The sequence below is a fragment of the Callithrix jacchus genome, chromosome 1, assembly GCF_049354715.1.
Source record: "Callithrix jacchus isolate 240 chromosome 1, calJac240_pri, whole genome shotgun sequence".
NCBI classification, from domain to species: domain Eukaryota; kingdom Metazoa; phylum Chordata; class Mammalia; order Primates; family Cebidae; genus Callithrix; species Callithrix jacchus.
Window position 1 is genome coordinate 174,238,379 of NC_133502.1, and position 27,441 is coordinate 174,265,819.

Genomic DNA, 27,441 nt, shown 5'->3' on the forward strand with positions numbered 1-27,441 from the left:
GCTTTACATCAATAATACAATCTGTAATTTACTAAAAGTGCTTTCAGATGTTTTTTGGAGGAAACTTCCTGAGCATATTAGGATCTATTATTTATGTATTTTGTTTCTAGTTCTTGTTCTTGTTCCCCAGAAACATCAATAACCTCATGTGCTGATAGCCATACAAGCTTACTTAAACCTATGGAAGCCTGCTGAATTGTATGAAGTAAAAGTCTAAGAGAAAACATCTCTGCTCAAAGAGGACAACTGACAGAGCCAGCTCATGAAAAAACAAGCATAAGCGAAAAGCTATATGTTTTTTTAACTGCAATGGTTTTGAAATAAGACAAATTACACACAACCCCTCCAGGCAAAGAGCTATCACTCAGCACCCCACACCACCGCCAGACAGCAAACATCATGGCAACAAATACAAAAATCAACCACTATTGTCTTCTGAAAAAGGCCCTGTTCAGGTCAGCATGGAGACACAGATGGCAGGGGGTTGGGAAGGGGTGTTGTATATGCAACCAGGATCCACCTGAAATAGTGGCCATTTTTCTAAAAGGAAAACAAACACACTTTTTTTTTTTTTTTTTTTTTGAGACGGAGTTTCGCTCTTGTTACCCAAGCTGGAGTGCAATGGCACGATCTCGGCTCACCGCAACCTCCGCCTCCTGGGTTCAGGCAATTCTCCTGCCTCAGCCTCCCGAGTAGCTGGGATTACAGGCGTACGCCACCATGCCCAGCTAATTTTTTGTATTTTTAGTAGAGACGGGGTTTCACCATGGTGACCAGGATGGTCTTGATCTCTTGACCTCGTGATCCACCCGCCTCGGCCTCCCAAAGTGCTGGGATTACAGGCTTGAGCCACCGCGCCCGGCCAAAAACAAACATACTTTAATTTTATAAACAGCAAATTGTTAGCACAAACAGGCAAAAAATAAAGTTATCCTCCATAGCGAGTGTGGAGATCCCCCTACAGTGAGATACTGAAAGGCAAGTAATAGCCTAGAATTCTGAAATGAAGCTGATTTCAACAATCTACAATTATAATAAAGAATCAGTGAAGACAATGGAAATTGCCTCCCAGAACCACTTTCAAGGCTTTCCCAACACAATTAGAGTTTGATTAATCACAATCTAACTAATCCAACTTCTCAAGTATGCTTAGGAGATAAAACAGATTAAAAATCCACATATACATATTTCTCTCTTCCTTCCTCCCCCTCCCCTTTCTCTCTCTCTCATATATATAAACATATATATAAAAACATATATATACACACACACACACACATACATACATATAAATATGTTTGGGAGGATTAAAATACAACAGTCCTGAGATATCTACACACAGAGAGAGAATGAAAGATCACAGGACTGTTTTTAATTCTCCCAAATATATTCCTGTGAAAACAACACTGAGCCCAAAGTCATACCTTTGCATCAACAGTCTTAGAAAATGTGAGTGACATTCTGTAACTGTCAACTGACATTCTATGAAGCATTTCTGAAACCTTAAGTCTAATAATAATACCAACAACAACTCCACTCAATTACAGTTTTACTTAAAGGGACAAAGTCTCATTTTTACTTACCTTGCCATCAAATTTGGAATACTCGTTAAAGGGGTTATTCAGCTGCAGAGGGCACTGCTCTAGGCGTACAGATAATATTGACTGCTTTCCAGAAATTGGAGGCTTCTCTTTGAGAGATTTTTTTTCAAACAGTGACTTTAACTCCTGGGCTGTGATACAAGAGGAAGATAAAAACATCTTTGTGATTACACAGAGACAACTTGTCTACATTCCCTAAAAAGTCTTCCTTGGAACCTTAAGGAGAGAACATCCAGGGACATATTCAGGTCAGATGTATGCAGAAAGCCCACAATATACTGTGCACTGAAAAGGCTGACCATGGAAGAACGTGCTGACCAGGATAGTCAATTTTGAAAGAGCAGGGCTTAAGGGAGGGGGCAACAAAGGAGCCATTTTATAAGAAGAGCACTCACAGCCAGGAGACCTGAGCTTTGGCCTGGCTTTGCTACTAACAGCAAGCTATGTGATAGTGAACACTTCTCTAAATCTCTCTGGGCTTGTCAAACAAGATAATCTCAAAGATCTCTCCTGCCTCTAATATTATGTGATTTTGGAATTCTAGTTCTTCAAGATCAAGATCCACTTACTAACCCTTTAACATTCTCCAATTGCACCTTGCACAAACTCTTGATGCCAAAGATGAGGAAGAGAAAAAGAGAAAGGTTATTTATAATAATGGTAGCTAATATTATTACTTCTCAGCCTTTTGGCTAAGATCAAGTGTAGTAACAGTAGCTAACATTTATTTAGCAAGCCAATATATCTCATTTAATCCTCATAACAAGCCTATGAGGTAGATATTAGCGTTATCTTAAATTTGTCAGTGTGGAAACAAGCTTAGAATATTTTGAGTAGCCCTAGACCACACAGCTAATAAGTAACAGAATTAGGATTTGCACCCAACCAAGGTTCTTATACATTAGGGCACTAATGAACAAAGTAGATACACAATAAGTTTTTTTGCATGAATGACTGAAATAATTCAGATTATTATTAAATGTGAATCTTCAGTTCTTATTCATTAGTGAACAAAGACAAGTTCCATATCTTTTCAAAGATCATTTAATTATCTAAATCAATTGGAATATCAATCAAGGTGGTGGTAGCCAGATGGTAAGTACATGAGGGTCATTATACCTTTTATTTTTGTGACTATCAGAAAATGTCCACACTTAAAGTTTTTAAGTAAATCAATCTGAGACTTCAAAATCTGCAATAACCATGTTCAACCCCATTCCACTTTAGTATAATCAAATTAAGAGAGATAACAGAACTCCAAAACAGTCACTTAGAGCTTGCCAAAAAATGTAACTGCACCTGGGCACCATGGCTCAAACCTATAATCACAGCACTTCGGAAAAGTGGGAGGATCACTTGAGCACAGAAGTTCAACATATCAACATATTAAACACAGATCTGAAGAGGAATTAGATTACAATTCTATTAAAGTAATATTTTAAATATAGGAAGTACTTTTCTACCTGTAATCTATGACCAGTTTCATGGTTACAACTGGGAAAGAAATGATCCTTTATTAAGCATCTATTATGGGCTAGGATCAATACTAGGTATTTTCCCCACCTGGCAGTCTTCACAGATCCTAAGAGAGACGTTACTACTAGCTCCATGAAGAAACTGAGGAATCCCAAATAAAAGCAAGGTGCAGACGTTACACAGCTGTTACCAATAGGGTTAGGTGCAAGGTGATGCTATAACTAACCCTTTCATTCTCAGACATTTACACTCAAACCTCTCTCCTCAACCTGACATCTCCCCTCTTGCTCCTTTGTTGATGCTTGGAGAAAGAGAAACAACTAAAGAGAACTTTTGCATGCTCTCATCTGCACTTCTATCTGCCTGTCCTCCTACTACCATGGATGAACTCCCTCTGCCCCTACTTTAGGCCAGCCCTTTCCTTGTGCTCTAGATCCCATCCCTCTTGTCAACTCATGAACAGCTCTCCAGCAATTCTCTTATCTCTCTTCCATTGCCAATTTTTCTCTTACTGGATTAGTCGCATCAGCAAACAGTGCTGCTCATTAGAGGGAAAAAAAGCCTCTATCTATCCCATACTCCCTCCCTTCTGGTTACCATCCCATTTTTCTGCTTCTCAAAATGTCCATCTGTATTCTTACTGTCCAGTCCTTCCACTCCCATTCACTCAAATCCACTCCAATCAAACATTCGGGCCACACTACTCCACCAAAACAGCTTTCACTGAGGTCACCAATGATCCCTTTGTTGATAAATCTGTTGGCTAATTTTTTAATCTTCATCTTACAAGATGTCTTGGCAGCATTTGATACAGTTCATCACTCCCCTCCTGTTCTAACATTTTTTTTCACTTGCTGCCCAGGACTCCACTCTATTTGGCTCTTACACTCTCTCTCTCAGGCTACTCCTTCTCCGTCCCTCTGCTGACTCCTCTCATATCCCCCTTGAATCACCGGGATTTCCCAAGGCACAGCACTTGGACCCCTTCTTAATCTACATTCACACCGTTGGTGATTTCATCTAGTCGTATGCTTTTAAACACCATCTATAAGGGGCAAAACTAAACTGTGTTGACACAAATCAGAATAATACTTGCCTCTGGAGAGTGGAATTACTAAAAGGGGACACCAGGGAACTTTTTTGGGGTGACGGAATTGCTCCACACTTGTCTAGGATGCTAGTTATATAAATGTATATGTCTATCAAAAGTCATTGAGGTGTACAATATTTGTACATTTCACTATATGTAAAGCTACCTCAAGAAAAGTAAATTAAAAAGGGAAACCACAAGTAAATATCCTCTACATGCTAGTAACTCTCCATGGTTATTTCTAACCCTAAACATTTCCAGAAATTATAGACTCACTCATCCAACTTTCCACTTGACAATTCCACTTGGATGTCCACTAGGCACTTCAAGCGTTACCTATCCCTAACCAAACTCTTGATCTTTCCCCAAAGCTCCCACTCCCACAGTCTCCTCAGTTATGGCAATTCAGTCCTGTTAGACCAAAACCTTGGGAGTCATCCTGACTTTCCTTTCTCACCTCCTACATCCTACTCGTCAACAAAAGCTATTCAGAACCGTGGCTACCGCTAGCAACACTGTATTATCATCACCACCTTCAAATCCACCTTACTGTTTCTGCCCTTGCCCTGGCCACCCGGACCCTTGTTTCTTCCTGACCCAGCAGCAATAGGAGTCTTTTAAAAGACAAGTTATAAACTTCAGAATAAGGATAAAAACTGGTAAATCTGACCACATAAAACTTTTGTATGGGAAAAAAATTAGTAAAAAGACAAATGATAAATTAGGAAAGAATAAAGGTCAATATTCCTAACATATAAATATTCTAAAAGAAGACACTGAACAACACACATAGAAAAAAATGACAAAAAATGTAAAATGTTCACAGAAAAAGAAATGTAAACAGCTCTTAAACAAATGGAAAGATTCTCAACCATATTCATAAAAGATATGAAAATTAAAACTACATTCCAATCAGATTGGCAAAAATCTAAAAGTTTGAGGCTCTGAGGACATAGATACTTCATATGTTACCGGTGGGAACATGAAGCAGCAAAAGTTCTATGAAAGGGAATTTAGAAGATCAAGGAAAATCACATCTACATTTACCCTCTTACCAAACAATACCACTTAGATACCTTGGTAAAGCAAAACTTTAAAAATTGTGCATAAAACTATTTCCTGCAGTGCCATTTGCAAAAGCCTAAAAACAATCAAACATCCCTTACCAGGGCATGGGTTGGCACTGGTACATCCATATCACCGAATATTACCCAGCTGTAAAATGGAATGAAGCTTATCTCTCTATATTGCTCCAGAATAATCCTCAGAATATGTTACCAAATGAAAAAAGTATTGTACAAAATAGTATGTATAGTATGTTATCTTTAATCTAAAAAATGGGGGATATGAGGGATATAAATATGCTTATAGTTTTAAATGAACCAAAAAAACTTTTTAAAAAGGACTACAAGAGTGAAGGAAACAAAGTGAAGCTAGAGTTCTGACTTTATCTTGCTTTTATGTTTTTGACTTTGAAGCCATGTAAATGTTTAAATAATTATAAAAGAAAATTAAAAGTGTAGCCTCTAAAAACAAAGGCAAAATGAAATAAATGAACCTAACTATAATAATGACTTGGCAGATTAACTACAAAGAGAATTATTTTAAATAACTTTTTTACCCAGTAAATGACCCAATTTCTTCAACAAATAAATTTTAAGAAAAAAAGTGAGAGAGAAGCTATAGATTAAAAAATGAGGCATTAACCAAAGTAGTAGATGGATCTTGATCCAAATGTGAACAAACCAATGGGAAAGAAGAAAAATTTGAGATAATTAGGGAAATACAAACAATTGGCTATTTAATAATATTAAATAATTATTTATTGCCCAGGAGCTGTGGCTCACAACTGTAATTCCAGCACTTTGGAAGGCCAAGCAAGGCGGGCAGATCACTTGAGCCCAGGAGTTAAAGACGAGCCTGGGCAACATGGGAAAATCCCATTTCTACAACAAATGCAAAAATTAGCCAGGAATGGTGACATATGCCTGTAGTCTCAGCTACTTGGGAGGCTGAGGAGGGAGTATCACTTGAGCCCAGAAGGTTGAGGCTGTAATGATGTTCATGCCACTATACTCCAGCCCAGGTGAAAGTACAAGACCCTGTCTCAAAATGAAAATTTTTTTCTTCATAATTTTATTTAAAAATGTTAAATGTTTTTAATGTAATAATTATTAAACATTTCTTTATAATTAACAATATAAAGAATTTTAAACGATACAAAGAATATTAAGATAATACTAATTTTTTTTTGGAGAGTAGTATCACAGTTTTATTATGTGTTAAAAATAAAAAATATTTAGATACGAAATTATATAGTAGCTGGGATTTGCTTAAAAATAATCTGGGAGGGCTGGCAGTAGAATGTATAAATCAAACAGGACCAGCCACGTACTGATCACTGTTGAAGCTGGTAGATGGGTGAAGGGAGTTCATTAAACCATTCTATTTCTGTATGTTTGAAATTTTCTACAATAAGCAGTTTTTTGGGTGTTTTTTTTTTTTTTTGCGACAGTCTCACTCTGTTGCCCAGGCTGAAGTGCACTGACACAATCTCGGCTCACAGCAACCTCCACCTCCCAGGTTCAAGCAATTCTCATGCCTCAGTTTCCTGAGTAGCTAGGGAATGCACCACCACACCTGGCTAATTTTTGTATTTTTAGTGGAGATGAGGTTTCACCATGTTGGCCAGGCTGGTCTCGAACTCCTGACTTCAAGTGATCTACCCACCTCAGCCTTCCAAAGTGCTGGGATTACAGGTGTGAGCCACCGTGCCCAGCCAAAAAATAATTTTTTTAAGAAAATTTAAACTGGGGAAACTAAGTCATGTATCACATCACTACTCTGATCAAATCACCTCAGATAAAAAATACAATTCCTTATAAGACCCTCCATGACTGGAAAGCCCACTACTGACTTCTGTGATCCTACTCTTCCCCTTGCTTACTATGCTCTAACCAACAGACATCCTTCCTTGCTACTCTATTTTTTTTAATATACGAGGCACATTGCTGCCTCAGAATCTTTGCGCTTGTTGTTTCTTCCTCTTAGAACACTCATTCCTCCAGTACCTGCATGTCTCACTCCTCCACTTCCTTAAGATCTCTGCTCAAACATTACCTTCCTAAGGAGGCCTTCCTTGGCCACCCTATACAAAATAGCAAAATCCTCTGCCTAGCATTCCTTATCCCCCTTACCTGGCTATATTCTGCTCCATGCCATTTATCCCATTCTGGCATATTATGTTTACTGTTTATCTACCCCCAATAGCATATAAGCCCCATGAAGACAGGGACTTTGTCTTGTTCACTATTTGTTGAAAGAATAATTTATTCGTTTTTAATAATAAATATTTGTTGAATGAATAACTCTGGACTAGAGAAGTAGAAAAAGGTGTTGCAATAGGGTACAGAAAGGGAGAAGGATGGAGACAGCAGAAGGGCAGAAAGAAGCCAAGACAAGATGGGGGAAGGCATAAGAGCCTTCCCTGTGGTTCCAATCCATTCATAAGGCGCATGTATACTTCTTGAAAGCCTTCCTTCAAGTAGCTTTTTGTTATTTGCAACTGAAAAGTCCTACCAATATAAACAGTTGGAAGTCCCCAACAAACACAAAACTAAAAAAAATAAATAGCCTGGAAACTTAATTATCATCAGCTTATGAAAAAGCACACACTATAGCATTGAGAACGTGAGAATGTGTAATAGAACTTACACATGGAACACATTAGAACTATAAAGATTTAGTGAGTGGCTGGATACCAAACAAATATATTAAAATAACAGATTTTGGCCAAGTGCAGTTGCTGAGGCCTATAATCCCAGCACTTTGGGAGGCCAAGGCAGGCAGGCAGATCACAAGAGGTCAGGAGTTCAAGACTAGCCTAGTCAACATGGTGAAACCCCGTCTCTACTAAAAATAATAAAATTAGCCAGGCATGGTGGCAGGTGCCTGTAATCCTAGCTACTTGGGAGGCTAAGGCAGAAGAATCGCTTGAACCTGGGAGTTGGAGGTTGCAGTGAGCTGAGATCGTGCCACTGCACTCCAGCCTGGGCAACAGAGCGTGATTCCCTCTCCAAAAAAAAAAAAAAAGAGAAAGAAAGAAAAGAAAAAGAAAAAGAGAACAAAGACTCCTCAAAACCCAAATCTTCAGAAGCAGCTCCTTTCTGTCAATGGTATGGGAGGAAGCAGAGCAAAGTAAAAAGACTAAAGTCTTTGGAGTCAAACTGTCCAGGAGATGAATTCTGGCTTTACCACTTACTACTTGTAAGTAACCTGAGAAAATTATTTGACCACGGAGCACCAGTTTTCTCACTTGTAATAGAGACATATTAACAGCTAATTTGCTGGCTTTGAATGAAGATGAAATAGGCCACGCACAGTGGCTCATGCCTGCAATCCCAACACTTTGGGAGGCCAAGGTGGGCGGATCATGTGAGGCCAGGAGTTCAAGATTAGCCTTGCCAACATGGCACAATCCTGTCTCTACTAAAAAAATTTTTTTTTAATTAGCGAGGCATGGTGGCATACTCCTGTAATCCCAGCCACTAGGGAGGCTGAGGCACAAGAATTGCTTGAACCCCACAGGCAGATGTTGCAGTGAGCCAAGATCACGCTGCTACACACCATCCAGCCTGGTTGACGAAAGGAGACTCTGTCTCAACAACAACAAAAAAAGAAGAAATAAACTTAGTGGCTAACACACTATATACCCTAAGCTGGTTACTCATCAGAATCACGTAGGGAGCTTTTGAAAACTATAGATTTGTGGGTCCCAACCCCTATCTACTGAATCAAGAATTCCATTTAGGTGAGGCCTAAAAATTTATAGGGAATGTTATTATACCATGCACTTTTGGATACATTTCTGATTTTTATACATCCACTATATTTGGGAATCATTACTTTAAGAAACCAATAATTGAAGTCACATAAAACTTCAGGTACATGTAAATAATTTGTATAAATAAGATACATTGTTGTTTTGCATTATTATTTAACTCCATGCATAAAAAGCCTTATTTGCCATTAGACTGCAAACTTATTGAGGAAAGGATTCATGTAGTCCTCCTAGCACTCAGCATAGAATTATTAGGCACATAGGAGTTATAAAAGAAATACTTGTTAAGTGATTCGATGAATAAGGGTAATAGCTAATTATGTAAAGAATAAAATACCGGAACGATCCAAGATGGCCGATCGCTAACATCCCGGGATTGCAGCTCTCAGGGAAGGCGCGGCGAACTAGAGGACGCCACACTTTCAGACAAAGTCTGGTCGCTCACGGAGCAGAAGATCCCCCAGTGGTCGCCAGCGTGACTCTCATGGTCGGCGCAGCGGTTCTGCCGGCACCTCGACGCGGCAGCGCTCGGCGCAGAGTAAACGGGACCGGTTCCCCTTCTGACCGAGGTTTGGAGCCCCGGGAAGGCAGAGTCGCCTACTACGGAAACAAGAAGGAAGCCCGACAGGAGAATCCTGGGCAGAAAAGCACCATCAGTTTTAACGCCGCTGCTCTGGCCCTGGGAACTAACAACCTGGATGTCCACTCAAGAGACCTAATCTGAAAGTTGGTAATTTCAAAGACGACAGGAGGATACATTTACAATGACGGGAAGAAACCGGCGTAAAAAAGCTGAGAATACTCAAAGTCAGAACGCCTCTCCCTCTAAAGATGATCACAGTTCCACATCGACAATGGAACAAGGCTTGATGGAGAACAAGCGCCTCCTGATGACAGAATCACTCTTCAAGGAATGGATAATAAGAAACTTCGGTGAGTTAAAAGAACATGTTGTATCCCAACGTAAAGAAACTAGGAACTTTGAAAAAAGGTTTGATGAAATCCTATTGAGAATAGACAACTTTAGAGAGGAGTATGAGTGAATTAATGGAACTGAAGAATACAATACAGGAACTCCGAGAAGTATGCACAGGTTTAAACACTCAAATTGTTCAAGCAGAAGAAGGGATATCAGAGGTCAAAGTCCAACTTAATGAAATAAAACGTGAAGAAAAGATTAGAGGAAAAAGGATAAAAAGGAATGAGCAAAGTCTCCAAGAAATGTGGGACTATGTGAAAAGACCAAATTTACGTTTGATAGGTGTACCTGAATGCGACGGAGAGAATGAATCCAAGCTGGAAATTACCCTTCAGGATATTACTCAGGAAAATTTTCCTAAACTAGCAAAGCAGGTCAACATTCAACCCCAGGTAATACAGAGAACACCACAAAGATATTCCTCAAGAAGAGCAACCCCAAGGCACATAATCGTTAGATTCACCAGGGTTGAAACGAAGGAGAGGATACTAAGGGCAGCCAGAGAGAAAGGTCAGATTACCTACAAAGGCAAGCCTATCAGACTTACAGCAGATCTCTCAGCAGAAACTCTACAGGCCAGAAGAGAGTGGGGGCCAATATTCAACATCCTCAAAGAACAGAACCTTCAGCCCAGAATTTCATATCCAGCCAAACTAAGCTTCACAACTGAAGGAAAAATAAAATCTTTTATGAACAAGCAAGAACTCAGAAATTTTATTACCACCAGGCCTGCTTTACAAGAGCTTCTGAAAGAAGCATTACACACAGAAAGAAACAACCAGTATTAGCCTTTCTAAAAATACACCAAAAAGTAAAGAGCACCAACATAAAGAAGAATTTACACCAACAAATGGATAAAACAGCCAGTCAACATCAAATGGCAGTAACCCTAAATTTAAATTGACTGAATTCCCAATCAAAAGACACAGCCAAAACCCAACGGCATGTTACATCCAGACCTGTTTCACGTGCAAGGATACACAAAGACTCAAAACAAAGGGATGGAGAAAGATTTACCAACCAAATGGAGAGCAAAAATAAATAATAAATAAATAAAAAGCAGGAGTTGCAATTCTTGTATCAGATAAAATAGATTTTAAAGCAACAAAGATATAGTGGTAAAAGGATCAATGCAACAACAAGAGCTAACGATCCTAACACCCAGATAGGAGACTTAGATTCAATGAGACAGAAAATTAATAAGGATATCAAGGACTCGAACTCAGATCCAGAACAAGTAAACTTAATAAATATTTATAGAGCTCTCCACTTCAAATACACAAAATATACATTCTTGTTAATACCACATCACACCTACCCATTAGTTTAAATGAAACATTGATTGGCCATTATTAATACCCAATTTTTTTCAAAATAAAGCAATATTTCCATTTACTCTCCCTCTTTCTCTTCCTCTTTCTTCCTCTCCTTTACTTTTTTTTTTTTTTCTTTCCTTCTCTCAAAAAAAAAGAAATCAACTTGTAAACCTCTAGATCCAGGTCGGCAATGTCTCTTTCATTGCTTGATTTCCTTTCTTCCCTTCCCTTCCCTCCCTCCCTCCCTCCTTCCCTCCCTCCTTCCCCGCTTCCTCCCTTCCTTCCTTCCTTCATCCCTTCCTTCCTCCCTACCGTCCTTATTCCCTTCCTTCCTGCCTTCCTCCCCCCACCAAAAAAAAAAAAAAAGAATAAAATACCAACACCATTTTAAAATAATAAAATTAAAAATACTTGGATCTTAATATGACATTATTCCTAACAAACTACACTTCTGATGACACCATCTTCACATCTATCCATGCAGTTTTAGTTACAGGAATATTATAAGGATCTTCCAAGATCTCGGGCATTCAGGGTGGGATGGCCGTAGACTACAAGGATCTTACTCTAAGGTATTTTATTTATCATGTGGTCTCATGGACTGGGGTATGGGCCAGATGGTCTCTACAAACCCTTCTATTTCCTCTATGAAAAGGCTGCCTTTATGCTGTGTCTTAAAGGATAAACTGGATGTTGACAGAATAATCGTGGAAGAAGAATAATTCCAGGGAGGTCATCCTATTTAGAAAGATGATTCTTCTAGTAGGGAATGAAATAGAACAAAGATAAGAAAACAAACAAAAGGATTTCGGCAAAGCATAAATAGCAGAAAAATGAATGAGGGAAAGAAGTTGGGTATGGTGGCACGTGCCTGTAGTCCTAGCTACTCAAGAGGCTGAGGCACTTTTGAGTGCAGAGTTTGAGGCCAGCCTGGGCAACCCAGTGAGACCACCAATTCTTAAAAAAAAAAAAAAAAAAAGACAGAAAGAATGAATAAATAATTATCTATCCAAAATTCTCAATAAAGATAAAAAAGATTTAGATGTGGCTTTTCTTGCTGAGAGAGTATGTTTGTGGGAGATGTATAAAAATAGAATGGCTGCTCAGTTTGCCAGGTAGATGTTTAGTGGACTGCTGACTCCACTTTTCTAGCATGCTTCAGTACACCCGGAGTGCCAAGCTGTGGTTTAATGATGGAGTCCAGCCTAAGGGAGAATCCAAAGACATTCTTTTGTGCATTGATGAGTATCACTCCAACCATCAGGAATAACTACCAGGCAGGCTGCTGGTCTGGCCATAATCAGGGGTAACAGTTCAAGCATGAACACACACATTTAAGAGCTTCTCCAGAAATAAGACCACAGGCTCAATTATCAAAATCCATGAGACACAGAAAAGAGAAGGAAAGAAACTGAAGGAGAGAAGTACAAGAAGTACACACATACAATGGACAGTATAGTTACAAATAAAAGCAAATCAGGGAAACATAACTATTTCTCCAGCATATTCTGTGAAACAATGAACAAAAATTAAAATAGATTAGACTTTTAAAAATAAATAGGGGACCAAACAAAATCCTCTATTACATGTATCAAAATTTAAGCTGAAGAACTTATTTCTCACAGTGTAAAATGGACTGATGCAACTATATTTGAGGTACTCTATTCACCTTTTTTTTAATTGAAACACAGTCTCACTCTGTTGCCCAGGCTGTAGTGCAGTGGTGCGATTTCAGCTCTCTGCAACCTCCACCTCCTAGGCTCAAACAATTCTCGTGTCTCAGCCTCCTGAGTAGCTAGAACTATAGGCATATGCCACCATGCCCAGCTAATTCTTGAATTTTTAGTAGAGACAGGGTTTCGCCATGTTGGCCAAGCTGGTCATGAAACTCCTGACCTCAAGTGATCTGCCTGCCTCCTGGCTAAGTTTTTGCATTTTTACTAGAAATGGGGTTTCACTATGTTGGCCAGGCTGGCCTCAAACTCCTAGCCTCAAGTGATCTGCCGCCTTGGCCTCCCAAAGTGTTGGAATTACAGGTGTGAGCCACAGCGCCTTGCCTCACTGTATGTTTAACTTATAATTTTTTTAAGATATGGAAGTGAAGAAAGCAAATAAAGGGTGGGTAGAGACAGAAGAGCTTAGATAAACTGGTTCTGTATTCACTGATCAAGAAAGATTAATAAGAACTACATTAAGATATATAAAAAATTTGAAGACAGTGAATAAGTGATACAAAGTATTTTCAGTTTGTATTAAATACAACAAAGAGAAACATTAATGGATCAACAGAAGCTAGCCTAGTGAGATTTTGAAAATATTTAGACTAAAACTAAAGAGAAATTCAAGAAGAACTACTGCATTCAAGAAGTCAGAATGAGATATAAGGAAGAAAAACAAGCAAAATGGAACTTCTGGTTCTACACAGTCATCACCTAGTAGCAGTCATGAAGAAAATCATACCTACTGAGGATACCTTAGTTTATAATCATAGTAGAGAAATCAAGAAGCACTTTAGAGTGTGGTTTAATGCAGAGAAACTGGCCTTTACATGCAGCCACAGCTGGACATAAAACATCTCATTATAAAACTACCCTCCTTGTAACTTTGGCAACTTCATCAAATCTGAGTCTTTATCTTATCTGTAAACAACAGCAATGATATCTACACCTTGCAAGATTACTGCAATGGAGGTGATGCACATACAGTACCTAGTAGAGCACCAAGTAGGGTTTGCTGTTAATACAATAAACCTTAATATTATTAGCCTTTTGATTATTGTGTAACAATGGAACCAATCCACAAATATTTATTAGGCATCGATTAGATGCCAATATGATGGTAGGAGGTGCTAGAAGGATACAGAAGACAGACTGCAGACATTTCTTTTAAAGGAGAAAAAAAAGAGAAAGTCTAGAAAACATGATATAAGGACTACAAAATATTTTAATAGCATTTTATTTCTGCAATTGTTTTTTTCCCAAGACTTTTCTTCTTGCTGAGACTGAAGCTTGAAAGTACATAAGACGGCCAGCCTTTATAAACATACTATATGAAAATATACACCAAATGCTAATAATACCAGTAACATAATGGTTTTTACACTAGGGGAAAAGAATTTGCATATATACAAAAAAGACTGTTACTAGGGCCACTAATCTAGGTTGGAACTGCCAAGGGAAATCCACAACCTAGAAGCCCATCCAAAATATCATAGGGGCTGGGTGCAGTGGCTGACATCTATAATCCCAGCCCACACTTTGGGAAGCGGAGGCAGGTAGATCACCTGAGGTCAGGAGTTTGAGACCACCCTGGCCAACATGATGAAACCCTGTCTCTAATAAAAAGACAAAAATTAGCCAGGCATGGTGGCATGCACCTGTAGTCCCAGCTATTTGGGAGGCTGAGGCATGAGAATCATTTGAACCCAGGAGGTGGAGGTTGCAGTGAGCCGAGATGGCACCACTGCACTCCAGCGTGGGTGACACAGCCAAACTCTGTCTCAAAAAATATATATGTATTGGCTGGGCACAGTGGCTCACGTCTGTAATCCCATCAGTTTGGGAGCCCAACGTGAGTGGATTAATACAGGTCAGGAGTTCAAGACCAGCGTGGCCAACACAGTAAAAACCATCTCTACTAAAAATACAAAATTAGTCAGGCGTGGTGGCATGGGCCTGTAATCCCAGCCTCTAAGGAGGCTGAGGCAGGAGAATCGCTTGAACCCAGGAGGCAGAGGTTGCAGTGAGCCGAGATCATGCCACTGCACTCCAGCTTAGGCAAAAAGAGCAAAACTCCCATCTCGAAAAAAAAAATAGGCCACTTCTTGGCCTATTATATTTTTGAAAAAATATCAGAAAAAGTACTGACATGACAGCTTGTTAAAAATGTCCCCTGCACACAACAATCCCTGTGACCCAGAGTGAAGGATGGCCAAAAAGCCAAGCCCTAAAGAGCATACAGCTTCAGAGGGCCAAGGCACACAAGTGAAAGAGCTCAAAGCTCAAAACACAAGAGGTGTCTGCTCAGAGGATTTAAAAGAATGAATTAAAAGTAAAAGTTCTTACATAATAAACTAAATACATAAATCTCAAATTAAGAATTAAATTATTTCCATTTACCTGATTGCTTAGAATTTCTTTCTTTCCACTGAATATTTTTGCATTTGATCTGGTTTTGTCTCTCTTTTCGGAGTCGTTCTAATCTTTGAGCTTGAAAAGAAATATTATAACTATAAGTTTGTCAATGAAAGTTTATCATAAACAAAGACATAATTAACTACCTTTACATGAATAAAGATGTTTTATATTGCATATGTAGAGAAAAAGTCATAAAATTTTAAAGGTGGCACCCCTGAAAAGCAAATACCAACAAAAACATGAAAATATTCTTGATTTATAATTGAAATTAGAGGATATAAAACACTAATAGAGATCATAAAGATAGTATTAACATGGAAGAGAATAATAAAATGTGAAAACTTCTGTGATTAATATGACATTTCATTGTATAAATCATTAATAACGGTCTTAAAGGAATTTTAATGCACAAATGAACTGAAGTGAATATTACATTACAGGAATAAAATTACTGTTATGAATTACTCTACTCGTTTCAAAAATTAAAGATAAATGAACTCAGACTAGACTATTAAAGTTTTAAATATAAAATCCTTTATCTAAAAATCATGAAAATTATAAAATGTCAAAGCTATATAAATTAGCATAGCTTTACTTCAGTGGGCTGAAACAGTTTATAGGTAGTAAAATAAATGATTTGTATCTTTGTAACATTAGTCAAATCTTAAAAAGAACAATTTTTCTTTTACAAAATTTTAAGATATGCTGCATGGATTAAAAAGTAAATTCTTTGGTCACTAACACAACCCACAATCTCAATTAATTATTAGCATCTAAGTGCTACCTAAAGAAATTTCAACAAGAGTCACCTAAAATTAGGCATCTGTGATTATATTGCCACTGGCTGATCAACCTTCAAAAATCAGTGAACTGATCCTTTAAAGAAATACTATCCAGCACCTACTTAACACTTGCTGCATACAGAGACCATAATGGAAAAGACAGTCACAATTGATGCCATCTCTTGAAATTAGTTTTCTCTTGCTAATCGACTTTTTATCCCAGCATATATCTAACAGAAAGTAAATAAATTTCTTTTTCAGCCTCTTTCAAGGTAGGAAATTATACACTTCTCTTAGCATTGTGGTAGGGAAACACTGAAAATAATCTTACCAGAAATTTAAACTATGCTGGGAAGAGCATTCTGACAATGTCACTATATCTAACCAAATTCCATTGAAGAAAAATACATTCAATTGCAATTAATAAATGTGAAGGGTACAGCTAAAGTAATACAATCATAAAGCTCTCAATTTAGCAGCATTCTCCTACTGAAATACATTCAACCTGTCATATATGATATCATCTCAATAACCTGCAAGGAAGTCAGTTTCAACTAGAGAACTGAGAATCAATGGTTCTAAATTATATTCAAACCTTCACTCAAATCCTATTTTGATAAAAGTTCCTTTAGATACTGGGAAATGCTATTAATTATTTTCATCATGAGAGCAAATTATTCTTATGTCTCAGATACTGAATTCTGAACCAAAACCTGAATGTGCCTTTCACTGTAAATTGTATCCAGTTCTACCTCCAATATCCCTTTATGTGCATTTTACATTTGGACCACGAAAATGAATGTGTATTTTCAGTGTTCTACCGTATCTCCTTGTCATTACCTTTCCTGTGAGTTAGCAGGTTACTGCTGCTAATTTGGAGATTATATTTTCTGATTATCTAAAAAAAAATTATCTTCTAGAATACCTGTCATATTATAACTACAATGTGTATTCTAAGTAATTTGTCTAAGTAAAATAAAAGTCCTTGGTTCATCACATTCCCCTTGAAAGGCCAACAAAAAATATAAGTGGGAAAAATGGGCAATAAGCTTTTAAAGCTAACAACTAAATACATGTATAGCAAAGCTGAGTGTTTTCAAGCCAGAAAAATCAAAAGGTGATCAATTTAAGAAAATAAAGGCCAAGTATCAAGAACAGGGGCCCCTTTCCTAATCTCACACCCTGTGTGTAGACTCCTACTAAAACCAGCCCTAACAAATACTCAGGTGTCTCCCCATTCCCCCACTCCCCATGATTCCTCCAGGGGGCAAGAAGTGCCTGCTCTCCTTGGGTGGTCACCTCTCTATATGAAAGGTTCTGGCCAGGCGCAGTGGCTCACGCCTATAATCCCAGCACTTTGGGAGGCTGAGGCGGGTAGATGACAAGGTCAAGAGATCGAGACCATCCTGGTCAACAAGGTGAAACCCTGTCTCTACTAAAAAATACAAAACTTAGCTGGGCACGATGGTGCGCACCTGTAGTCCCAGCTACTCGGGAGGCTGAGGCAGGAGAATTGCTTGAACCCAGAAGGCGGAGGTTGCGGTGGACCAAGATCGTGCCATTGCACTCCAGTCTGGGTAACAACAGCGAAATTCTGTCTCAAAAAAAAAAAATGAAAGGTTCTTTATTATGTCAACCTGAAGTCTGTCTCCAGGTAGTCTACCTACTAGGACTAATGTTGCTCTGTGAAGACACTCAAAGCCAGTCCACTTGCCTTTCTACATGATGACTTGTTAGAAACATCCAACATGTCTCTCCTAGCCAACTTTTCCACCTATCCCTCTTTCGTCTACTTCTAATAACATTCTAGAGGCCCTCTCCATTCACAGTGGCATAGATGGAGATGTTGCTCAGACTCACTCTTAGTTTCACACATGCCTGTTCCTATTAATACCCAGAAACTTCCCCAATAAGCCTATTCCAACATTATGCATTATTCCATAAGACTGTTTACTAATTTAAAACTCAGAAGGCATGACTAGAACACAATGTTTACCTGTGTTTGAGCGTCTTCTAATACCAAAGTCCCAACTTGAGGTAATATCGACTGACTGGGCATATACATAGCCCTGAGTCTCACCATTGCTTCCCTGAATTTCTGACCCACTGTCTCCAGGCATTGAAGGAGGATGAATCTTCTCTAGGTCAACATCATGATCAATGAGAACCATCTCACACATTCCCGTGTCATCACTGGTCACATGTGACTGTCGAATATGAGCTAGAATGATAGTTGGATTGTCCAAGAAGGCCATCCTTTCTGTGGGCCAATTTCCTTAAAAGGCTATTTTCTCCTCTTCATATTGTTTCACGAGCTCACCTACCTAGAAACATGATGTACACAGCAAATATTTAAGAATAAGCAGAAAATGACTGAATCCTTTTTCAAACAAATTCAGTGTAGTAAAATGCCACCTTGAAAATCAACATTTATCCCTGTACCGTGGAGCTTAAAAGAATTAAGTCTAAGCTGAAAGAAAATCCTTATAAGCACTAGGGGCTGCAGCTCTAGTCAATGAGATCTCCCCGGAATCAGAAAGGAAGGCTTACACTCTTGCAAAACAAATCACAGCAACTGCTTAGGCCACTCAAAGCATATAACTACTGTTAAAATGAAAAATTTTCCTTTCTTTCTCCCTTTACTATCATGCAATCTTCTCATTACTTTATAAGGCCATGGGGGAACAAGTTGTATTTTCCTCAAATGGTGTGCTAAAGTACAAAACTGTATTTCATCAGTTTACATTTCCCTTCCTGGCATATGGCTGTGAAGTATTTCAAAGGGCACAGACAATGCTTTCTGAGTTACTAGAAATTTTATAAAAATGTACTGCCAAATTAATTTTGCTCAATGAATATATTTTCCTTTCAAGATAGCTGGTTGTTTTTTTTGTTTGTTCGTTTTTTGAGATGGAGTTTCACTCTTGTTGCCCAGGCTGGAGTGCAGTGGCGTGATCTCAGCTCACTGCAACCTTCACCTCCTGGGTTCAAGTGATTCTAGTGCCTCAGCCTCCCAAGTAGCTGGGATTACAGTCATGCACCACCATGCCCAGCTAATACTGTATTTTTAGTAGAAACGGGTTTCTCCATGTTGGTCTGGCTGGTCTCGAACTCTTGACCCCAGGTAATCTGCCTGCCTCAGCCTCCCAAAGTGCTGGGATTACAGGCGTGAGCTACCGCGCCCGGCCCGTGCTTTAAAAATAAAACTTATAATCAAAATTACCTACTATACGATCAACTTCTTATTTTAGAAAATTATAAAAACTGCTTTCTCAGCCCTGTTAAAACTGTAATGAGGCCAGGCACAGTGATTCACACCTGTACTCTCAACCCTTTGGGAGGCTCAAGGGAGTCCAGGAGTTCAAGACCAACATGGGCAACATAAGCAAGACCGTATCTCTACAAAAAATATATACATTTTTAAAATTAGCTGGGCATGGTGGCACAGGCCTGTAGTCCTAGCTACTCAGGAGGCTAAGGTAGAGCGATCACTTGAGCCCCAGTATTCAAAGTTGCCATGAGCTATGACTGTACCACTGTACTCCAGCCTGGGTGACATAGTGAGACCTTGCCTTCCAAAACAAAACAGCTAAAAAATAAACAAATAAAAACCACTGTAATAATATTTATTCTAGTAACAAGACAGCAACCTCTCAGTTAAGTAAAAATACTCAACAAAGAAAATACTGCAGAACAATGGTTAGGTACTAGGCCCTAGAGACAGAACTGGGTTCAAATCCTGGCCCTATTACTTGTTAGCTATATAATCTTGGTCAAAATACTTAACCTTTTTGAGCCTCTTTTTTTCCCCTTCATTTATAGAATGGAAGCTTCAGGGATGAGAGGATATATAAAAGACAATGAAGGTAAAGTGCTCAAAAAAATACATGGCATATAATTAAATAAATATTAGCTATTAATAATTATAAAATATCAGTAATTTCAACTATCAATTCTTGCTTAAAGTAGTCCTAGAATATGTCAATATCTCATCTGTCTTTATTAAGTTCATGGCACATAAAATAAGTCTGTGCTTCCTTTGTGATGGAGGGTACTGCAAGTCATCTGAGTGATTTCCCTGCCCCTACAAAATCATTGTGAAGAACAAGGAATATGAAAGCTGAATTATGTTTCCAGGAACAGTCCTAGAAGTTATTTATTTTTAGAAGTACTTACAATACCAGATTTCCTTGTAATTTGTTTCTCCTAGAAATGGAACTAGCTAATAAATCCTTACAGCTAACTAAGGTTTTAAAAATTGTTGTCTGGAAACACATCATTCTGTTGACATCACCTAGTGGGCCTTAAAAGATACTGAGCTTATAGAGAGAAGTTTAACTGAGGAGCATCTCTAATCAAGCAAATTATATTAATCTTCACTTTTTTTCTCTTACTATACTCATTGAGTACTTATTTTACTCTGAGACTAATGAGAAATGCAAAAGTGAGTAAGGTATCCTGAATCAAAAAGTTAATAACCTAATACAGATCTAGTACCTCCCCTAATACCATGGGATTCTTTTAAGCATCAAATTTCTGAGATATTTCGTCCCTGAAACATTAGTGTCAATCTACCATTTTGGATATTTTGGATATAGTGTCAATCTACCATTAAGGATATTGATCAGAAGAAAATTATGAAATTAAGTGTGCATTTAAATTTTACTTGTAAAATACAAACTTTTCTATAACCATAAAAATGTATACACCACAGAATTATTTATAAATCAGAGTATTTACAGAATCATAGTATCACAGATCAGAGCTGCAAACATCCTTCTATAGCAATCACAATAAGCTGTCTTCCTTGCACGAAAGGAAGGCAACTAGTCTACCATCAGACAGGCAGGTACTTTCAAATTCATATTGAATAGTTCTCCCTTGCAAAAACAAGGGCTTTAATGCGAAGCCACACATTTAATACACTTGATCTTAGCCAAAGGCCGAGAAGCAATCACACATTCAATAGGTGTTCTGGTACCAAAAAGTCAAATGGCAAAAGGCAAAGCGACAAAAATATATTGAAGTGCCCTCAATAATAAAATCTTTTCTAGGGAAATAGATCACTTCTTTTGAAAACAAGAGGAATGGGTAAACACTTCTGAAAGCACACACCAACTTCTCAACTTTATCCTTCCAGAACAAATGCCTCAACAACAGCAGTTATCTTCTCTATTAGGACACCATGACTTCATACATTTAGGAAATCTGTATGACTCATTCAAAAAATATTTAGTCCCTACAAGCTCTGATACGGAACTCCCAAAGGACTGCTCCAGAAAATGTATTATTGTATATGTCCCTTTTTATCTACCATTATGTGGACTTAAAGACTTAGACTATAAGTGCCACAGGGTCCGTAACACCATATCTCTTCTGGCAACAAAGGTTGTTATACATGGAAGGAGTTCGATATATGCTGCTGTCTAACTTCCAAGGACTATCCAATTTTGTTGTAGAGATAAGTCATATGTGAATGTGCCAGGTGCAAGAGTGTGATTATAAATAAAGGACTGCGCCTTTTTCCCTAATACATGAGCACCTCTTCAATGTGCCCTTCCAAATTGTCACCCTGGGACACTATCAACTTATTCTAACAAGACTACTTCTCAAAACCCAAAGAATATTTTTAAAAATCTCCCAAAGAGCAGCAAATTATCATTTGAAGCTATGTTTGATTTCTAAGACAAAGACATTCAGGTTATGGATAAAAACAAATTGTACTCTCTGATCAGCTGTCTAAGGATCAAAAAGATTTTTTAAAAATCTAACTCTGGCAAGGATTCAGAGAAATGGGCACTCTCATGCACAATATGAAGGAATGAAAACTGGGACTTTTTAGAGGGTAATTTGGTAATATCTACCAAAATATAAAACATGAATACTATCTGGGCAATCCTATTTCTAGGATTTCCTCTAAGGAGCTAATTTACTCTAAGTAAAATTTTTACCTCAGGATAATTTGTAATACTGAAACTCTAAAAGGAACCTACAATAGTACACATATGCCATGACACATACATATAACACAATACTACGTTGCAATTAGCAATACATGGTAGAGGATGAACAAAATGTGGTATATACAAATAATGGAATATTATTCAGCCTTCGAACACAGGAAGTTCTGACACGTTACAACACAGATGAACCTCGAGAACATTATGCTAAGTGAAATAAGCCAATCGCAAAAGGACAAGTACTGTATAATTCCATTTATATGAGGTACTTAAGTAGTCAAACTGACAGAGACAGAAAATCTAATGGCAGTTGCTAGGGGCTGGAGGAAGAGAGTAATGGGGAAAAGTATTTAATGGGTACATTTCAGTTTAGGAAGATGGAGAAGTTATGGAGCTGGACAGTGCTGATGGTTGCACCATAATGTAAATGCACGTAATGCCACTGAGCTACACATTTAAAAATGGTTAAAATGATAAATTTTACATATAATTTATACCATGTATATCTTACAATTTACGATGTTTTAAGTTTAATAAAAAAAACTCTAGGAAACACCAGATTCAAACAAGTTAAAGAGGTTTTCTTCTTGCTTTTAAACTATGTACTAGGTGTACTGTGAATCTCCAAGAGTGAGGAATCTAGTAACACAATAACTTCCAAGGACAATATATTCCAAACTTACTTCATCTATAAATATTGTTTTTTTATAGGAATACTAAAACATATCAATGTATAACAGGGTTCCACAAAACAGTTTAGATGCTATTCTACACTTTCACAAATGCTGTTTCTTCAGGCCTTGAATGCCTTCCCTGGATGCTACCAACTCTTGATTCTCTGAGACAGTCAGACGTTTTTTGGCTGGGCATGGTGGCTCAAACCTGTAATCCCAGCACTTTGGGAGGCAGATCACTTGAGGTCAGGAGGATGAGACCAATCTGGCCAACATGTGAAACCTAATCTCTACTAAACATACAAAAATTAGCTGGGCGAGGTGGCACACACTTATAATTACAGCTATTCGGAAGGCCGAGGTGTAAGAATCGCTAGAATCTAGAAGGCAGAGGTTGCAGTAAGCCAAGATTGCACCACTGCCCTCCAGACTGGGCGCTGGAGCAAGACACCATCTAAAAAAAATAACAAGGCCGAGTTCAGCAGCTTTTGACTGTAATTCCAGCACTTTGGGAGGCCGAGGTGGGCGGATCACCTGAGATCAGGGGTTGGAGACCAGCCTGGTCAACACAGTGAAACCCATCTCTACTAAAAATATCAAAATTAGCGAGGCATGGTGGCGTGTGCCTATAGTCCTAGCTACTCGGGAAGCAGAGGCATAAAAATCGCTTGAACCTGGGAGACAAAGGTTGCAGTGAGCCAAAATTGTGCCACTGCACTCCAGCCTGGTCAACAGAGTAAGACTGCCTCAAAAAAGTAAGATAGATCTTTTTATATACCTTTAGTCCATAGATAAACAACATGACCTTGCCTAAGCTTTCCCACTTTTCACAGCTGCTTTCTCCTACTTTTTAACACCAGGTTGTTCACAGCATAAAGATTTGTTTTACTAAATATGGAAGCAATAGGGATATCCACACACAGCAGGAGGAAAGTAAGAGATATCTCAAAACAACACAACAATTTTTTTTGAGACAGGGTCTCACTCCCATCGCCCAGGCTGAAGTGCAGAAGCACGATCGCAGATTACAGCAGCCTCAACTTCCCAGACTCGGGTGATTCTCCCACCTCAGCCTCCAAAGTAGCTAGGACTATAGACTCACACCACCATGCCTGGCTACTTTTTGTATTTTTTGTAGAAATGGGGTTTTACCACGTTGCCCAAGCTGGTCTTGAACTCCTAGGCTCAAGCAATCTACCAGCCTCAGGCTCCCAAAGTGTTGGGATTACAGGCGTGAACCACTATGCCAGGCTAACACAGGCATTTTTAATATACTGGGTGGGTCTCCTTTTACACTTCAAATGAGTAAATATTCAACAAACATTTACAAAGTTTCTACTAAGTGCTAAGGGTGGTTTCAGATGCGCTTTGGATACTGTTCTCACTTTACGTACCCATCTATGTTCATTGATGATCATGACACCTGCCTGTGGTGACTAGGAACATGCTCTGAACATGGGAATAATTTTTACTAGGTTTTGATGGGCATCAAGTCTTAATTTTGGATAATTTTACATATGCTCATGTCCAAACTTTATTTATAATGGCTTATGAAAAAAACTGAGACAATGAAAGGTTAAGAAACTTGCCCAAAGCCAGACAACTAATACTCAGAACTAAGAATCAAATTCAAGAGCTTGAGATCTTAACCACTCCACCACAGGGTTTCTCAGAACAAAGAGGGACAAAGTTATAATAGTTATAATGAACAAGATTTTTTTTTTTTGAGACAGAATCTCACTCTGTCACCCAGGGTGGAGTGCAGTGGTGTGATCTTGGCCTGCCTCAGTCTCCTGAGTGGCTGGGATTGCAAGCATGGGTCACCATACCCTGCTAATTGTTATATTTTTAGTAGAGATGGGGTTTCACCATGTTGGCCAGGCTAGTCTCGAACTCCTGACCTCAGGTAATCCCCCTGACTCAGCCTCCCAAAGTGCTGGGATTATAAGCATGAGCCACCATGCCCAGCTGAACGCAATTTTTTAAAAGCCTATTGTACTTATTTGGTTCTGAGAACTGAGAGAGAATTTTTCCCATGGGTCTCTGTGAAAGACATAAGACAGCAAATGTGTTACACAGTAGAATAAACCCTTTGCTCCCCTCCACTAACAACGGTGCTTGTACAACAGCAAGAAACAGTGCATGTAATGGTTGTTCAAAAAAATAAAAGTCACAAAATTTCACCCAAGAAAGAACTTCAGCAATCATCTAGTTGCTGACCTGAAATCACAGAGGAAGGGTTTACTTTAAATATCCAGTTAGGTCTAAGAATATTTTTTAAAATCCCTAGTGACTCATGTACCTTCAGTTACAAGACTATACCTGAAATATTCAATTTCTTCAAATAACTCACTACGAGCAAACAAGCCTGCCCTATACTTCTTCAGTCTCTAAGGACCTAAGATAGGCCACAACACGCCTTACAATGCTCAAGTCTACCCAATGGTTAGAAGGAAATTCCCATTCCTGTGCTTTTCCAAAACACTCCCTGCTCACTTCCTCTCCTCAGCAGACTTCCTACCCTCTCACCTACAATCTGTGAAAACTTGTCAGAATAGGCAACAGCCTGAGGCTTCTCAAAGGTCTGCAAACTCCCAATCAAAAATTACTGCTGCCCCATCAATGTGCCATATAAATGTTGGCATGTTAATTGTGTATTTATAAGACTGTTAATGGTTAGTTAATTTACCTCCTACACTATTATTGTACTTGAAATGATTTAATGTCTACTAAGGGAGTTAACAACATGTAACAGCAGATGTGAGTTTTGTTGTTTTTTTTACCTTTCCACACTGTACCCTGACTTCACACTATTAGCATTGGACAAGTTAAACCTAATTCCTGTACAGGAGTCCTTAAATGTGTCATAGGAACACTCACATTTATTTTCCACAACAAGGAACGATTACAAGTGAGGGAAAAAAGGCTTTTTATTATATATAATGTCTTCCATTTATAAAAACCAACAGACCCTCTTTTTTTATTTTTTATTAAGATTTCAATATTCCTTGATCTAGTTAAAGTTCAGAATTCATAACTCCTAGAATTTGAAAATAATTGAAGTGACCATTAAAATAAAACACACTTTATTGCTTTTAAATCTCGTTCTCTAACTCTCTCCAATTTAACTCTAAATTAAACCTTCATTTATTTTTTAGACTAGCAAAAATTGAGCTTTTTTCCCCTCAAGGAATCGAAATCTTCTCCATGTGAATATCCCCAATTTCATTCAGCAGTAAATAGTGAGACCATGTAACTGGAGAGTTTGTTTCTTCATTTTTCATTTTTATTTCCATATTTTGACTAAAAGTGCTTACTAGATTAAAACAGAAATGAGTTATCTTCTTTTGAATAAGATTCATTCACAAAATCATCTTAGTACTCTATGAAAAATGATATAAATACTGACCTGTCCCTCCAGAAGTTTACTTACAAACTTCAGCAGAGGAGCTCTGCCATATACAAAGGGAACAGCAACATACAGAAAGATAAACCCACCACCAAATGAGATATGAAGACAGTATGTTTTCCAAGAGACACAGGAACATAACAGAAGGCTTCAGAAAGGAAGGCAGAGGTATTTAAGGACAGCGATGTTTTCATTAGGCAGAAACACAAGTGAAACAGTTAATGCTGGACATTTACTGCGCTCTTACCATGAGATATACTAATCACTTTTCATGTAACAACATATTTAATCCTTACAGCCACTTCAGAAGGTAGGTATTAATACTATCCTCATTTTATATAGACTTAAAAAAACAAAACTAAGGCTTAAAGGAGTTAAGTATCTTGCCCAAGGAGAAAGGTAGATTTTTTTAAGATCACAATTTTTGAAGCTCCTCCCATCAAGAGGTGGGGTCTATTTCCCCATCCCTTGAATCTAGGTTCACATTGCAATTTGCTTTGACCAACAGAATACAGTGGAAGGAATGTTGTGGAAATTTTGAACCTTGGCCTCAAGAGCACTTTTGCAGCTTCTGCCCTGGACTTCTCTGGAACACTTCTGAATTATAGGAAGAAGCCTGGAATAAAAGACTATGTGGAGGAAGAAGCTCTACCATCTCTGTCATTCCAGCTGTCCTGCTGAGGCCCCTATGAGTGATTAAGTTATCAGAGGCCAGCCTCCCACTAACCTACCAGGAGGTAAGGTTCCTTCTATCAAATGTTTCCCTCAGACAAAGGAACCCCGATCCCTGATTTTCTTGCCTTATGCCACAACCTCCACCTGAAATGCCTCAGAATCTTACCATCCGCCAAGTTCCAGTTAAAAGGAGCCTGGCAGAGTGACTCTCAAACCTCTCCACCGACACACCTGAAGGGGAGGGGAGGGTGACCACAAATCAAGGTATGAGACAACCTAGAAGAGCCACCTACAGTAACATAAGTAAAAAATTAATTTTTAGAATTCATTCATATTTTGTATTCTATTTTATACTACAATGCACCTATATATGTTTGTTTGTTTACAGAGACAGGGTCTCACTCTGTCACTCAGGCTGGAGTGCAGTGGTATGATCACAGCTCACTGCAGACTTGACTTCCTGGGCTCACGCGATCTTCCCACCATAGCCTGGGACTGCAGGC

The 27,441-nt window shown here is 38.5% G+C and overlaps 1 protein-coding gene and 2 pseudogenes across 36 annotated transcripts in view; 1 reads left to right on the top strand and 2 right to left on the bottom strand.

Moving 5' to 3' along the window:
* Positions 1 to 27,441, bottom strand: part of MAPKAP1 (MAPK associated protein 1) — a 264,752-nt gene that overhangs the window by 212,596 nt on the left and 24,715 nt on the right. For 32 of the 36 annotated variants that reach the window (XM_078327318.1, XM_078327273.1, XM_078327198.1 and 29 more), the window contains 3 exons: positions 18,217 to 18,544; positions 15,421 to 15,510; positions 1,584 to 1,732 (listed from right to left, as the gene is read on the bottom strand). The exons of 2 other annotated variants lie outside the window; for them this stretch is intronic. In XM_078327318.1, coding sequence (XP_078183444.1) covers positions 1,584 to 1,732; positions 15,421 to 15,510; positions 18,217 to 18,475 — 498 coding nt within the window. In that variant the 5' untranslated portion in view covers positions 18,476 to 18,544. The remainder of the gene's footprint in view (positions 1 to 1,583; positions 1,733 to 15,420; positions 15,511 to 18,216; positions 18,545 to 27,441) is intronic. 2 more of the 36 variants (XM_078327333.1, XM_078327337.1) reach the window with 2 other exon arrangements.
* LOC118147915 (U2 spliceosomal RNA) lies at positions 2,274 to 2,351 on the top strand (annotated as a pseudogene).
* On the bottom strand, positions 21,009 to 21,175 carry LOC118147914 (U2 spliceosomal RNA; annotated as a pseudogene).